Source organism: Mchenga conophoros, linkage group LG20, assembly GCF_057382185.1.
Source record: "Mchenga conophoros isolate Kocher_MC1m ecotype Shallow Benthic linkage group LG20, M_conophoros_male_GT1.1, whole genome shotgun sequence".
Classification (NCBI taxonomy): Eukaryota; Metazoa; Chordata; class Actinopteri; order Cichliformes; family Cichlidae; genus Mchenga; species Mchenga conophoros.
In genome coordinates, this window is record NC_140545.1 from 27,381,747 (window position 1) to 27,398,237 (window position 16,491).

Consider the following 16,491-nt stretch of genomic DNA (forward strand, 5'->3'; position numbering starts at 1 on the left):
ACAACATGAGCATGGGTTACCATGGCAACAGAGGCAAAAGATGTGTGAGTGGAGGACGTTATTAGGCCACGCCCATCACTGGAGAAACTAACTAGACTGGAAACCTAGTACAGATGGGGATGGGGGGGGGGGGGGGTACACTGGGAGAGCAGCTAATGAATAATTAGTGAGAGGGGAGATGGTGATGCCACATGGCTGTGGCTCATACTGTGGTGAGGTGGTTGTGTTGGGTTGTTGGAGTAAACTGCAGGAGGCGACACACACAGGCTGTGCCTGAGGCTGTGTAACATGCTGCTGCTCAGCACTATGCTCTTTAGTAACAACTCTATGAAGTCTTATGAAGATTGAGTTTAATGAAATGAAAAGTAGTATTGTTCTTTTCAGTGAGAAGGTATCTGACCTGACAGGGACAGATCAGCTTTGTGGGTGTAAGATGTCATCATGCTTATTTCTGCTTTTGTTTTAATGAACTGGTCACAGGTAATATTCACTGGTGTAATGCTAACTGTCAGCATACATTTTGATGAGTTAATGACACTCATGGTGAACTCAGCCATAGTAAAAATGACTACAGCGTGTTGAGTGGTGTAGCAGTCCGTGGAAACGGTGTCGTCTTCTGACTAAAGGCTTAAATCCCGATGATGTCACCAGTTTGGAAGTCAGTGTGAGGACTGGATGGTGACTTTTTTTGTCTCTGGGTGACTCTGCTATTATTCCCTTGTTGGATGATGGTGCAGCCTGGATGGGTCTTTGGAGAACAGGTGATTTATTCTCTTGGCCGGAGCTGTGAGCCTGTGTTTGGCAGCTTCTAGAGCCACACTCATGGACACCTGGTACTAGGAGTGATCTGTGAGGCAACATATGCAAGTATCTGCACGAGGACTTTGTGCTCTTTGTTGGGGTCTTACCTGAGTCTCACCACAATCTTCATCCTCAGCTCAGCAGGTCCGTCTGTCATTGGTGACTGTGCATTAACCAGTCCACTTCTGCTCTGTTCTCCCAGGGCTGGCTCCATACTGTTGTTCCCACTGTGCTGTAGCTGTCTTCTATTATTACTGTTATTGCAGTGAGCTACTCGGTGCTTCTCACCCATAGCTGCTATATGCATATAACCCCTCTCACTGCGGTGGCTGGTATAGTAGCAGTCTGTGGTGGCCAATAATACGGTTTCATGTTTGGGGGTTGGAGTCCTCTTTCATACAGTATCAACAGTGTTGGTTTGAGTGAGTGTATCAGAGAGGATTCGGGTTGTAGGAGACCGCACTGTTAAACAGGGCTTTTATAACTGGTTGTAACGTTTCTTTTTTATTCTTTCATAGTTTAGAGGATTTAGTATTGTTGATGTTATAAGAAAACTGCCCACACGACTCAGCTTCATGCATTATGTTGGAAATGTTAGCAGGTCGGTTTGATTACAAATGTGAGGACTTGTTGTTGTTGTTGTTCTCCAGTTTGGATACCAGAAGAGTTTCTCTGTATTAAGCCATCAACACCTTTGTGTGCAGCAGGTGAGGCAACATCTGACAAAGCAGCATTGTGTGAGGATGGAAGCACACATGACAGCAATGTGATGAAATAATCCTGCAGAGAATAAACACAAACAGAAGTCTTTATAGTGCTTCTTCATTCCATTCAATGAGCCTGATAATATTAATGACAGTGTGTCTGATAGGATTGTTTCAGACGGTCACACTATTGATGAGCCCAGGAAAGCCTTTGTAATAATGTTAAATATTGTTTCCAACAGCAGCAGCTCTCACACATCTAAATGAAGCAGCAGTTTATTTTTAGCTGACTGCACGGTCCTGTTATAAATAGCTTCACCGTCACAGTGTCGTCTGAATAAAAGGAATTATAAGGTACTGATGAGTTTATTCATCGGGTAAAACAAGCAGTGATGGAGGCGCTGAGGGAGAAACATGAAGGGAGGAGATTGAAGAGTGGTGAGGGAGGGCGTGGAGAAGGCAGAGCAGTGTGAGCTTTTACTGCTGTAGAGAAACCCGACGCTGATCTTCCCCCCTCGCTCAAACTCTGATGTTGTGCATGAAACCTGGACCTTTACCTCACTTTTTACCTGATTGTATCACTTTTTTCTTTTATCTTAGCTCCCCCTCCATCCCTCTCTCAATTAGTCCCTCATCATGCTACAGCTCTACAACCGTTTCCTCTCTCTCCTAGAATCGATCTACCGACGGGGGGCCAGAAGATGGAGGAAGCTCTACCGAGTGAACGGACATCTCTTCCAGGCCAAACGCTTTAACAGGGTGAGTGTCCTCAGGTCTTACTAATGCTCACTGGCACCTGAGGAGAACACTGGGTAACGGCTGCACTCTGCCTCGCTCAGGGTCATTCGAGCCACTGGAGATATATAATGTTAACCGTTGCTGTAGCCGTGCGTATGAACATCTGCCCTGTGCCAGTCTGGACTTGCAACATATGAAGCAAGTAAGAGGCGACAGATGTGTGTGTGTAGTTGCAGCTGGTAGAGCATCCGTTAGCAGCTTTGCCTTGTCTGAAAAAAGTATATTAGATTGTTTTAGTCACCAAATACTGACACTGGTGTTTGTGCTGCTGTATTTTTGGCCTCATGTGTCCAAAGAGCGTCCAGACGGGTCAGGCTGTGTTCAGGTGTGTTTAACCCTGAGCGTTACAGGGTGTGACGTACACACCTGAATGACAGCACCTAGCTGAAGCAGACACAGTAAGGACCGCTAACTACTGAAGTTAGTGGTGTTAGTGCAAGATGCTGCTGAGCGACGTGTCAGGAGGGTGAATATAGGCTCTGACCTGGACTGTCTATTACTGTGAAAATAAAAGATTTAGTTGGGGAAACTGTTACTTTGTGGTAATTATTTATAAATATCATGATTTAGTGTGTTACACTGGTATGTTTGTGTCATAAACATCCTGCATTTAAATGATGACAGGTAACCCAGTCACCTCACAGCTAAGCTGTTTGAACACTGGTGCATAATTCACGGTGTCCTCGTTGTGGCTGGTTCCCTCATCTCAGCTCAGACCTGGAAACAAGTGGGTGTCTCTGTGTGGGATAGTTTTCCATTTGATGTTGCCTCAGCGAACATGATGATGAATGAGGCCAGCCCTGTGGTTTAGAGGATGATATTTGGTGTTCCTGTGTCAGGACAATATGCCCATGATCATGGAAATGTAAACGCCCTCCAATCAGTGCACACAGTTTCACAGACAGAGCTGTGTGCTTGTTTTCCTGGTTTGTAATCCAGCTTGGAGTGAGATGGTCTTAATGTGCGGACCAGAAAGTGGATAAGCTGAGTGCAGGCAGTGTGCTGGCTCAGCACTATGGCTCTCGGGGTTAGTATTACTGATGCACTCTGCCTTATTCAATGAAGAAATAAACTGTATGCAGGTATACACTATAGTGACTAGAGATGGACCGATCCGATATTACGTATCGGTATCGGTCCGATACTGACCTAAATTACTGGATCGGATATCGGAGAAAAATAAAAAATGTAATCCGATCCATTAAATATCACGAAAGCACCTCACAAAACTTGCAACACGCCGTAACTCACCTCAGAACGTTAGCACTTGGAGCAGTATGCATCACGTGATAGAGCGGCTGTGGCATGCGGGACCTGTCGGTGGTCTGGATAGCATTTGGAGCTTTGCTAGCAACCCGGCATTTCATCTCCGACAAAGTTATCCCGAGAGAAGTAAAGCAAGTGTGTAAGTCCATCTCTGAATGTTTGTAAAGCATTCCTGCGTTAAGCTTAACAAACGACTGCCTCTTCTTGCTGCTACTTCAATCATGAAACTGCTTAACGATCAGCTGATCGGCTTTTCTGTCGCGAGTCCGTGTCTCTAGTTAGCTTTTGGCCCACTTTGCACCAGAAAGAGGAAACCAGCGGCTGAACAACAGCAGCACGTTTAAGCTTGATCAGCTGTTGTTAGAATTTATTTATTATTACTTTCTACTCCAGGATCTTTTTCTACGTAGCTGACGCTGGTAACTGTGCAGGGGCGGATCTAGCAAAGTTTAGCCAGGGGGGCCGATAGGGCATTAACAGGGAAAAGGGGGCACAAAGACATACTTTTCTTTCTTATTCTCATTTAAAATGTCGAGCTTTTAATAAATAATTATCTGACACCCAAAGTTTTAATTTGATGCAAAATGAATAGAAGTCCATTATTGTATATAGTAACTATTAAGTCTAATATATATACCCTAGTAAGCTATAGTACTTTTTCCTTTGGGAAGGTACCATCTGTGCAGTCTGCAATTTTGTTGAAGAAAGATGTTGAATCTATTTAATATTTCTTGAAAAATAATTGATTTCTGTGCATTTTTTTTCACACTGCATCAAATTAAGGTTGATTACGTTGATTAAGCATCATGAGGTGGAGCGTGAGGGGTGGTTCCCTATTTTTTATTTATTTATTTTTGTTGTTGCTGGGAGTTGGAACCCTATTAGTTAGGTTGCTTAATATTTATGCTAAGTACTCTTTAAAATACCAGAATAGGGAGGATGGTGTAGGTTTAAGTTTATTAGATTGATCAGTATTGCTGAACTATGAAATATTTTTTTTTGCATACAGGTATAACAGAATAGCTTTAGTGTAGTTGTTGTTTTAAACTTGAGTATGAACTTATACAAAATGCAGCAAGATATTTAAAAAACAGTTTTGTTGATTAAAAAACACTATATCGGATTCATATCGGTATCGGCAGATATCCAAATTTATGATATCGGTATCGGACATAAAAAAGTGGTATCGTGCCATCTCTAATAGTGACATACAACAACTATCGTCACAGTGAGAGAGCTGCTGTTCGCTTCATGCTGCTGTCGTGTACAGTTTCACTGCTGCCTATACAAATAAGACCAGTTTTCATCTTAAAATACCAAATATGTAGGAGAAAGTGTAATCCCTGCCTTGATTATGTTGATTATGTTCCCATTCAGGACCTTTAATATTTGCACTGAGGTCCTAAGAATGACATAAAGGTGTAGGACTTGCTACACAGTGTACAGAAGCTTTAACAGGACCAGTTGCCCAGAGTCTCCGGGACTAATGCATCTTACCCTAATAGGAACTGCTGAGGAGGCGGGGAGATGCACCCAGCCCTTACTGCCTATGTGCAGATACCTGCACACCTCTGATGACCCACTCACTGAGCAGCTCTGATAGTTAGGTATAATATAGAACAAGAACAACCCATCTTTTTTAAAAGTGAATATCCACGATTTAGATTTTATATTTAGACAGGATATTTATTGAATTAATTTGGCGGTGCTTTCATGAAGGTGTGAAAGCACCTCATGAAAGCACGGGGTGGCTGTAGCTCAGGTAGTAGAGCGGGTTCGATCCCAGTCTGCTCCAGTCTGCATGCCAAATATCCTTTGGCAAGATACTATACCGAGTGTGTCTGAGTATCGGAGTGTGAACGTGTATGAATGTTAGTTAGGTAGCACTGAAAACCCAGACAAGTGCTTGTGTGAATGGATGTGATTGGGTGAATGAACAAGTTGTATAAAGTGCTTTGAGTGCTCAGAGTAGAAAAGCGCTGTGTAAGACCCGGTCCCTTTACCATTTACCAAAAAATGGGCCCAAGTGTAAATTTGTGAGGCAAACTTGGCAGAACCTTTATATCCAAAACAGTGGCAAAACAAAGTTCAACATCCAAGGGAAACACTGGGAATTCCAGGAATACACTGAGGAAACCCCGTAGGTAACAGACTAGGAACAACAGATGAGGAACACAGCGTGCTGACACAGGGAAGTAGAAACAGTACGACGGGATCTAAACCCTGGGACCCAGACTCACCACAGAGACAGAACAAACAAACTCAAAACAAAACAAACTCTAAGAACTGTAAATGAATTTGACACTGCACAACTACCACTGGTTTAGGAGAGGATGAGCAGAGACAGGTCTCCTGCCTGGCTGCATAGAATGAAAAGCAGATGTGGAACACTCCCCTAAACCCCTCACATCTACCACCATGGCAGAGTGACGTGGGAGGAAATATTCCATCCACGGTCGTTTCCTGTCGTAATCCTGCTGAACTTTCTCCAAGATAGCCCAGTGTTCACCACAGCTGAACACTCAGCTGCTAACAGCCTGACAGCGATCTTTTCTCCACAGGGGGTGTCATCTGCCTGCATTTCTAGCTTTATCTTATACTCAAGTGCTTCTGGCATTACTGTGGCAGTGGTGTATAAAAGCTCACTGGTTTCCATGGTGGTGATAGTGGGGATATGGTGCAGAGGTCTTCCAGAGACCATCCAGGACAGAATTCCAGGATGTAAGATAAAAGCTGGTAGGATGTAGACTGAGAGGCACAATCAGGTGGGTGGGATAGTGTACAGGTGGTTTCATCAGATTCCTGGCACAAATCTCTCGATCCATTCCCCCCATCACTGGACCAGAGGTGGTTCCACCTTAGGTAGGCGAGCAGCAGCCGTGCTCCCATTCTTCATGACAGCCAGTGTCACAATGACCAGTTAACCTGACATGTGTGTCTTTCACTGTGAGAGGAAGCTGGTGTACCCCCAGAGAACCCACACAGCTGTGAAGATGGGAACATACAGAACCCACACTACACCAAGTCACGTTTACTTCTATCACAGCTTTAATCTAAAATGCTTTCAGTGACTCCACAGCTCTTACAGGTAATACCCATCCTGCCACGGTGACACGATTAAACCTTTATTAGAAGCCAAACATTACGCTGCACACATGTATTCACCAGCTGCCCACTGCTTGTCACCACTCAAGTCTTTTCCACATGTGGTAAATCAGTTTGATTGGACAGCATATTGAAAGCATCAGCCTGAGCAGTTCTGTGAGCTCGGCTTGTCATGGCTTCCAACACACGAGGCAGTGAGACACACAGCTTCACATTCCTAGTTTTACTGAACCTTCATGGGCTTTGTGGTGCATATTAATCAGGCATTTAACTAATTTAGCATACAAAGACTGTGCAGCTGTGGCATGTAAGGAGTGTTGTGTATAGATATTTAGATTTATAGATTGGGGCACATTAGGAAATGTACATCAAGTCAGGAGATGTTCCTGCTGTTTCCTTCATGAATTCATAACAGCAGGCGCCTGAATTGTTAAACAGCTGGCTCTCAGACTGGGACTTGTGTGACTGTTGCTATGCCAGCTCCCAGGATTCTGGTTGGTTACTGTGTTGTCCTCAGGATATAAATAAGAGCTGAGGAGAAGTAGGCCAAATTTCTCCTCCTTTCTCTCACTCTCTCTCTTTACATCTGCGTCCCTCCCTCTCCGTCTGATGTTTTCAGAGGCAAAGCTGCTCTCTGGCTCTCTCCCCTCTGACATCGTGGGCTGTCTTTAGCTCCTGTTTCCCATGTGATGAGGACGGCGTTGGAGGATGACTGACAGCGTCCTCTCATGGAACAAAATCCACACAAGCAAACACAAAACATGCTAGCTCAAACGTGAGAGGAGCATGTTTGTGACTGCTGGTTACAGATGTGTAAACCGAATCAGATGAAGTATATTATATTGTATCTTTAGCTTTCTAGCCTGGTCTTTTTCCCACAGTGACGTCAGTTACACTGGGCGTAATGAGGAGTGGGACAGAGAGTTGTTCATGGTTGACCTTTGTATCCTCAGTGAACAGCATCCATATACAGGACCTGCAGGTGTTGGGCACTGGGCTTAAAACAAAGCCATTTTCAGGCAGACACAGGTTTGCCACATGTATTCACTCATCTGCCTTCACATGCATATGAACTTGAGTCACACCCCATTGTTAATCCATAGGGTTTCATATATGATGGTGGCCCAACCTTGGCAGCTATAACAGTTTCATCTCATCTGGGAATGTTGAAGCTTTTGGAGTGTTTATGGGATTTTTGAGTGTTCTTCCAGAATCTGTGCGGTCAGACACAGCACACACGAGTGTCTCGCAGTCGCTGCTCTGATTCATCCCAAAGGTGGATGAGATCTTGGGTTGAGGTCACGACTCTGTGCAGGCCAGTCAGCTCAGTCATGTCTTTATGGAGCTGCTTTGTGCACTGGTGTGCAGTCTTAGAGGCCATCCCCAAACTGTTCCCACGAAGTTGGAAACATGAAGTCGTCCCAGATGTCTTGGTATGCTGAAGCATTTCTTTAAAGGAAACTGCTGACACACAACCCCACACGAAAATACCTCCTACACCAAACCTAAAACCTGGCACATGTAGTCAGATCAGCACCGTTCTCATGGCAACCGTCAAACTCATATTCACCCATCGAATTGCCAGATGGAGAAGTAGCTCAGGAGGTAGAGCAGGTCATACAGTGATCGGAGGTTGGGGGTTCGAGTCCTGTCTCCCTTGGGTTAGTAAGCACTTAAAGCCATAGAAGGAAGTGGATGGGTGAATGTAGCATGTTGTATTGAGGTGCTTTGAGCTCTCTGGGAGAGTAGAAAAGTGTTTTGTAAGAATCAGACCAGTTCCCATTTGTTACTCTGTGCTTCTGCCAGCTGAAATGCATGTGAGGCTTTGCTTTGAGCTCGGTGGTGTAAGGCTTGGATGGAGCTGCTCAGCCATGAAGCTGTTCTTCAGCTAATATGAAGGTCACGACCTCTGCATCCTTGGACCCCACTCTGTGGTTTTACGTGCCATATCACTGTCGCTGAGTTGCTGTCATTCCCAATCACTTCCTCTTTGTTATAATACCTCTAACAGTTTTGGAGTGTTTAGTAGTGAGGAAACTTTCTGACTGGACTGTTTGCACACGTGGCATCCTGTAACTGTACCATGCTGGAGTTCAGTACAGTAGTAAGGATGGTGGTTTCTGGGGCACATTATATTCTGTAAATGATGCTTTGCTGTTGTAACGGCCTGATTCTGTGCAGGTGTTATCAGTTATTTTGCTCTGATGAGTTTTCTTAAAAGCAAAGCAGACAGCACATCATTTCTCAGCAATATTAGGCCCGTCAGTGTGCGGGCACTCGCACGATCTGTACCACTGCCTGCTGGGATCAATCGATAAAGCGCCTTCTGCTCCTTAATCTGAAGCTGCAGGCAGCTGCAGGACTTTGGACCTCCACGTGACAAGCACAGCTCTGAGAGATGCTTCTCCCCTGTGCTGGTTTCTATCCCAGCTTATTCTGACTGGTTTATTACATGTTCTTAAAAGCTGGTGACCTCTCTGAGTCTTGGAAACACCAAATGCTGCCACGTAGATGACAAGAATACACACGAGTCATCATAAACATTGCTGATCATCACATTAACAGTGGCAGAGGCCAAGGTGTGGTTTGCAGAGTCAGTATGTTGGAGAAGAGTGGTGTGCACTAATACACCACTTACTGTCCTCTAATGTCCTGGAGCCTGACACTGCAGGGTTCCCCGTACAGCCACATGTATGTGCTCTGCAGCAGCGCAGAGCAGTGAGATCCAGCTAAGTCAGGGACAGCGTTTGGGGTGAGCCGTTCTGATGCACCAGAGAAACTAGAGCAACTTTAGTCAGTTTTACAGTGTTTCACTGTTCTGTCTCAAGGAGACTGCGTGTATTATCATGTACAGACGTGTACGTACACTCATCATGGCCATGTAATATTTAATCATTTAACCAGTGTAAATATGGGTCAGTTTTTTTGGTATTTTTATGCTGATGTCAGTCAAGGGCTGATATCCAGTCAGCGTACAGGTGCATCTGTACCTGTGATTATTCTCATGTTGGTGTTTGTATCATCCAAAAAAATCCTAAAAAGAACCCGAAGCTTAGATTTACATCGCTGTCAGGCTGGGTGTGGGTGAAAGTTTGCGCTTTAACTCTGTTTAGTGTTCGAGGAAAAGGACTTGAAGTCTTTGCTGAAGCATTTCCATGGTAATAGAGTACTGACTGGGACTTTGTTCTTTACAATGATGTCAGTACAGCCGAGCACACACTCTGCATCTCAAGTGTTCACTTCCCAGGGAGACGGTTTGGTGACAGCCTGCCCAGAGACACCGAGCAGCTTTGGTACAACTACACAGAAAGGACTCCACACCAAGTCATGTAACAGAGTAAACTTACAATAAGCCTTGGCCTGGCCGAGGACACGAGGAGGAAGGACGAGTCTGAGTTAGAGACACGTACATAAAGGGTGAGGCTGAGGTTGTGCAGTCCAGTTAGAAATCTATCGTATTAATAACATTACAAATCCATATTTTCAGCATGAAGTAGTGTCTGTGACCCTACAGGAACTCGGCTGAAATAAAACTCGGGGCTAACTCCATGGCTAATGGTGACTAGCCAGCAGTCCAGCATTGGACCAACACCATGCTTAAGCACCTCCTACCAGAACAAACCATAGAAACATTAACTCACATTAACTCGTGAAAGCAAAAAGAAGATACTATAATTATCATTTTAAAAATCATGGTAATTAGTAAATATATAAAATATCCAACCACTTAAAAATACACACTACCGCTCAAAAGTTTAAGAAAACCCAAAATTTTCCAGTTTTTTATTGAAAGTGATGCAGTTTATTGTCTCATTGAACTCTGAAATGAAAGCATAGCACAAATAAGTAATTGGAGTTAAAAAAGAAATCATGGAATCAGTTTATAGACCAAAGTGTATTCTAACCTTTAACCCATCAGAGTAGCCTCCTTTGGCAGATATAACAGCTGAAGACAGTCGTGGCTTCTTTCTACAATAGAAATCAAATATTCTCCCATATCTGTAGCAGAAGTTCCCATAAACGTGGACCTTGTAGGTTGCTTTGCTTTCACTCTTCTGTCCAGTTCAAACCAGCTCGATGGGGTTTAAGTCTGGAGACTGTGCTGGACTCCATGTTTTCAAGCTCATCACCTTGTTCTTTGTTCCTGAGGTAGTTCTGGCACAGCTTGGATCTATGTTTTGGGTCTTTATGTTGCTGTAGGATGAAGCCTTGACCAACTAGGCTCATACCAGAGGGTCCTGCATGGTGCTGCACAATGCTGTGGTATGTGTTTTGGTTCAGGGAGCCTCTCACTCTGTACAAGTCACCGACCCTGGATCCAGCAAACAGCCCCAGACCATCACACTTCCTCTTCCATGTTTGACGGTTGACACCACACACTGTGGAACCATCCTTTACCTACTCGACCACAAAGATCCTGTGTGATGAACACAAGGTTTCAAATGTTGATCCATCAGTCCATAATACCTTCTTCCAGTCTTCAGTAGTCCAATGGTGGTATTTCATGTCCCAGCCAAGCCTCTTTGTCTTATTCTGACGTCTGGCTTTCTTGCTGCAACTCGTCCTGTCAAACCTGAAGCTCAAAGTCTTCTCTTCACAGCTGAAACTGAGACTTTCTTACGACGACCACTATTAAGCTGCTTGAAGCTGTTGTCCTGTGAGCCGCCTATCACACAGCTGTTAACTCTCAGAAACTTGTCCTCTGATTGAGTCGTGTCTTTGGGTCTGCAGACCTCTTCCTGTCAGTTTGTTTCTGAGCCTTTGGATGCTGAAGGAAACTGGACTCACTGACACCTTGACTTTCTTTGCAGTTTCTCTGTAGGACAGACCGACATTTATAAGTGTTATGATGGTCTGTCTCTCTTCCATTGTCAATCACCTTTTTCTCACACACTCACACACGCAGCATTTGAAACATTAGTATTAGATACATGTTGTCACACTTCCATGTTTCAGATTATCAAACAAATATTAACATTAGACAAACAGGAATAAACACAAACTGCAGTTTTTACACCTCAGCCATAAAAAGGTGTGATGTCATCACCCTCCTGGGTTGGCGGTGATGACATGTCTAAGGCTACGTTCACACTGCAGGAAAAAGCGCATCAAATTCGACTTTTTTTGACCCTATGCGACCCATATCCGATCATGGTATGACAGTGTGAACAGCACACATCCGATATTTTCAAATCCGATCTGGGTCACTTTCGTATGTGGTGCTGAATCCGATACATATCTGATGTTTCAGAAAGCGACTGCTGTTTGAACGGTCATGTCGCATTAAATCGGTCTTTTACGTCACCGACACAAGACAGACGGCAATTATCAGCGCTGGAGAAGATATCGTGAACGCTTCCTGGCCATCCGGTGAAACTGTTGGGAAGACAACGTTGGAGAAACGTGAACATTTAATTTGTATTGTATAATCTGCAGATTCTGACAGAAATCTGCAACTATCCTTTGAAGCACTGCTCCTCTCTAAAACAGCAATAAGGATGATTATTAGGCCATATGTAAATAACAAAATAACTTTATAACTTAAAGTAAAATTGGGAAACGTAAAGTCCAAAACAAGTGGGCCATCAGTCAAACAATACTGTTGGTCTGGGTGTAAACAGAGCGCGTTCTGTGTGACATCTTTTACCCATGCGGGCCGCTTTGAGCATTCACACTAGAGCGCGTTTGCTGTCACATTTTATTTGTAGTGTGAACGAGCAGACAGCACAGTCTCCGTCTTGTTGTTTATGAAGACAGAGTTCTATTGTTGAAAATGTCTTTTGATTTTCTCTGTTATAAATGAACGATGTGTATTTATTCTGTCGTGATAATAATTGTATTAAAATAAATACTGATTACAAACGTGGATGTTTGCAGCTGTGTTTGTGCTATTCAGCCATAAAGGCTAACTATGAAAATCAGACTCCTCATTTAAACGATGAAGAGTCTCATTGTCCGTCCTGTAGTGGCAAAGTTTGACTTTGACATATATGTTCTGCTAAAAAGGGTGCATGTTTTTGTCTTACAGAAAGCCTACTGTGCCCACTGTAGTGACAGGATATGGGGGCTGGGCAGTCAGGGCTACAAGTGTATCACCTGCAAACTGCTGGTCCATAAGCGCTGTCACAGACTCATCCCTCAGACCTGCCAAAGGCTTATGGTGAGTATGTGATTATGCCCATTAAATTGCACAGAGGCTCCTGTTGTCTGCATGGATCATTGTGAAAGCTTTTTCCCTCCCTGGACAAAGAACCGTTCAAAGAAACCATCAAAAGCCCAAAATTACCATGACACTCATATCAGTGAGGGGTGTGTGTAAACTGTGGACATGCAAAGAATAATCTTTAACCTTAGGTGCACTCAGTGATTGACCCTTCTTTGGTCATAGGTGGATAGAGAGCAGCTGTTACACTGGCCCTGTTGTTTAATCTCTTTAATTTGTTAGCAGTAGGCTAATAATGTAGAGCAAAAGTTAGCTAGTCAGTGTTACTGATGGGACTAATTATGTTCTCAAGCTGTTGTCAAACATTAAGGTGGAGGCCATGGCAGGGATTGTTGAACAGCTACTGCATCAAAGTCCCTCCCAACCAATCAGATTGCACTATTTGGGAACATTCAATCTCCTTTCCCATCAGAGTGAACACAGTGTCAGACCAACGCTGGAAACAGTGTAACAAGTAGTTGTTTTAAGTATCAGGTTAATATGTTAGAGCTCTCAAACTCTATATGTTAAACTGAAGTTTGACTCTCTCAGGGTTAATTCATTACCCGGAGTCATTCTGAGTCAGTCAGCTCTCAGTGTAAATAAAGTGAGTGAAACTGAAACCTCTTGCTTTGGGCTCAGCATACTGTGCTAATCTTGCGTCACAGTAGCACCTTTCAGGCCTCAGCATCAAGTGGAACCACACAGGTTCTGCACAGGAGCAACAACAAAACACAGCAGAACAGTTTGTCACAAATGTCTTTAAAATGTACTTGTGTTTGGTGTGTGTGCTGCTTTACATGAGATTCAAAGATCAAGTAGTGATGTCTTATCTTATCAGTGAAGCAGTTTATAAAAAGGAATTAAAATGGTTTTGAAACAGCTGAGAAACAACAAGCTAGTCTTTCAAACAAGTCTTTCTTCAAAGACCAGCAATATAGTGATATCCTAACTGATACAAAACAAGGACGGCGTGACCACAGACCAGTGTGCTCCACGTAGTCAATCCATTAGAGCGCTATGCAAGCTTCTGGCCAAACAGAAAGATCCAAAATTTTGACCCCAATCACCCAAATCCTGAGCAGAAAATCAATGCAGTCAATGGAGTATGTGCTCCGCGACTGTGCTGCTATCTTCACTGCCTTTTTTCCTGGATAAGATTAAATCCCTTTTCTGGAGAAACCCCCACACTTCATTAGAGCAGCAACATTTCTGCCCATGAGCTGAAATACAGACCTCGCCCTGAGCATAAACATGAGCCATCATCCACTCGTCCAGGACTGCACAGCCATGACGGGATATCTGATAGGGCATGTTGCAAAGAAATGCAGGTGAATATCTGAAATCTTTTCTTCAGGATCCAGTCATGCCATCACAGAAGCCCCCTTCAGATGCCCAGAGTGCCGAGGTGGACCTTCCACTGGATGACACAGAGGACACAGATGGGAGTAAGATGCATTTCTTTTATATGCCACTGAGTTACCTAAGAAAGCTAATCGTTGTATGAGTGCAGGTTTCTTTGAGATCCAGATGAAAAAGGGAAACTCTGAACTCTGCTGCATTTTTATGAGACATAAGTCAGCAGAGAGCATGACGGGATCCTGGACACAGCATCCAAACCCAGTCCATGCACGTCTAGAAACTGTGGACTACATGTCCCAGTCTGACTGCATTCATGTCCTGGACTGTTTGGACTCTAACACATAGGACATTTAACACTTTTCACACTTTCTGATGTCTTCTGTGGTCCTTCGTAGGCGGTGAACTGACCGTTGGGTGGGCCCTAAGAAATGTTACAATAAAATACAATAGAGTGTAATTTTGTTTGAAATGACTACAAATATTTAGCATAAGAATGCATTTGAGTTTGTCTCAGAGTAACTGTGATATCTGTGGATAAACAGGGTGACAACATCTCTTTGAAAGTACACAAACTCTTTTAAATTTGAGAGTGAATAAAAAATAAAGAAGAGTGCTGTTCTCTACAGAGATGTGCGCCACTACACCAGTTTCTTTAGTGTTTCCTTAAACGACAGCTACTTGTACAATTTATAACTGAGGAGCCCTCAGTGGCCCCCGCTGTCATTTTACAAGTCCCCAAAGAAATGAGTACCAGAGTGGCTGCTTGGACCAGTGGGCCTGGTCTCTTGACTTCTCATTCGCTGTCATCACTTATGTAACTCTGAGATGCTTATGTGTAAACTTGTGCCCATGAGATGCTCTGGGGCCCCTTGTGGATTAGCCTAGTTTGGTAAGAACAGGGGTCTTTATTTTGTGTGCTCTGCCTCCCTCTGCTGGTTGAGGGAAAGAAAGCATTTGCGACAGTCTCCAGATGGTCATAGTTTGGTGTGGATCTGTGTTTTGCAGTACCGTTTTTACCACACAACTGTGCAGTGAATAAAGCAGAAGACGAGACAGAGGTAAGACCGACTCATTAAGGATAATACGCTGATAATGTAAAAGCTGCCCATTCCCTTTGAAAATGACTGTGTGATCATTCTTCTACATAAACTATGCTATTGATGCTATTCTGACCTCTGCCCCTGTAGGATATCAAAGCAGTAGTTGATGGCATCGATGGCATTAAGATATCCCAGGGACTGGCTCTCGGGCTGGCTGACTTTGACCTGATTCGAGTAATAGGACGAGGCAGCTATGCCAAAGTTCTGCTGGTGCGGCTAAAGAAGAACGAGCAGATGTACGCCATGAAGGTGGTGAAAAAGGAGCTGGTCCATGACGACGAGGTGAGAGCACCCGGAGAAACTCTGACTGTAGTACTTAAACCCCTAGAACCACATGAGTACTCGTTAGCAGTAATAGGTTTCTTGTAGCTGGTCACCAGGTTTGCACACATGTCAGGAGGGATTTTAGCACACTCCTCTCTATAGAAACTCTCGAAATCCTGCCGCTTGGCAGCGTGAAGCTTCACCTCCCTCCACAGGTTTTTAATTAAGAATTAATGTCTGGAATCTGGCTAAGCCAATACATGACCTTAGTGCGTGTTTCCTTTAGACACTTCTTTGTTGTTAGAAGACCCATCCATGACCCGTCCTGAGTGTCCAGTGGAGGTCACGGCTTCATCCAAAGCATAATATTTCCACCTGTGTGCTTGAGGGTGGGGTTGGTGTTCTTTGGTTCATACTCAGCACTTCTCTTCCCTCCAAAACACCGCAGGGTGGGTTGATGCCAAAAACCTCATTTCTTTGTTTCATCTGTCCGCAGCATTCTCTCCTGAGCTTTCTCTGAATCATTGAGATCTTCACTGACAAATGTAAGATGACACGTGCCTTCTTCTGAAGGTTGACTTTGCTGCAGGACTTCAGTTCATGGCTGTGTGTTGTGTTACCAGTGGTGTTCTTGGTGACTGTGGTGCCAGCTGCCTTTAGATCATTAACAAGTTTAGGCCTGGTTTTAGCATGGGGGGTCTAGCCAGGACCCTTCCTGGATACTGGGTGGAAATCAAACTTGCGACTCCTGCTCCAAAGGTGTGTAGTCTTACTACTACCCTATCCAGCTGCATTCCAGCCTTAAGGAGGCTGACATTGGTTGACATTTGTTGGTCTTCCCATGGGTTTCTGTGGACAGGTGTGCTTTGTAAACAGTAGTTGTATTATA

The 16,491-nt window shown here is 44.0% G+C and overlaps 1 protein-coding gene across 5 annotated transcripts in view; it reads left to right on the forward strand.

Moving 5' to 3' along the window:
• The window catches only part of prkcz (protein kinase C, zeta), a 112,817-nt gene that overhangs the window by 62,389 nt on the left and 33,937 nt on the right, over positions 1-16,491 (forward strand). For all 5 annotated transcript variants that reach the window (XM_085258572.1, XM_085258576.1, XM_085258571.1 and 2 more), the window contains 5 exons: positions 2,179-2,264; positions 12,703-12,834; positions 14,234-14,324; positions 15,244-15,296; positions 15,426-15,620. In XM_085258572.1, coding sequence (XP_085114698.1) covers positions 2,179-2,264; positions 12,703-12,834; positions 14,234-14,324; positions 15,244-15,296; positions 15,426-15,620 — 557 coding nt within the window. The remainder of the gene's footprint in view (positions 1-2,178; positions 2,265-12,702; positions 12,835-14,233; positions 14,325-15,243; positions 15,297-15,425; positions 15,621-16,491) is intronic.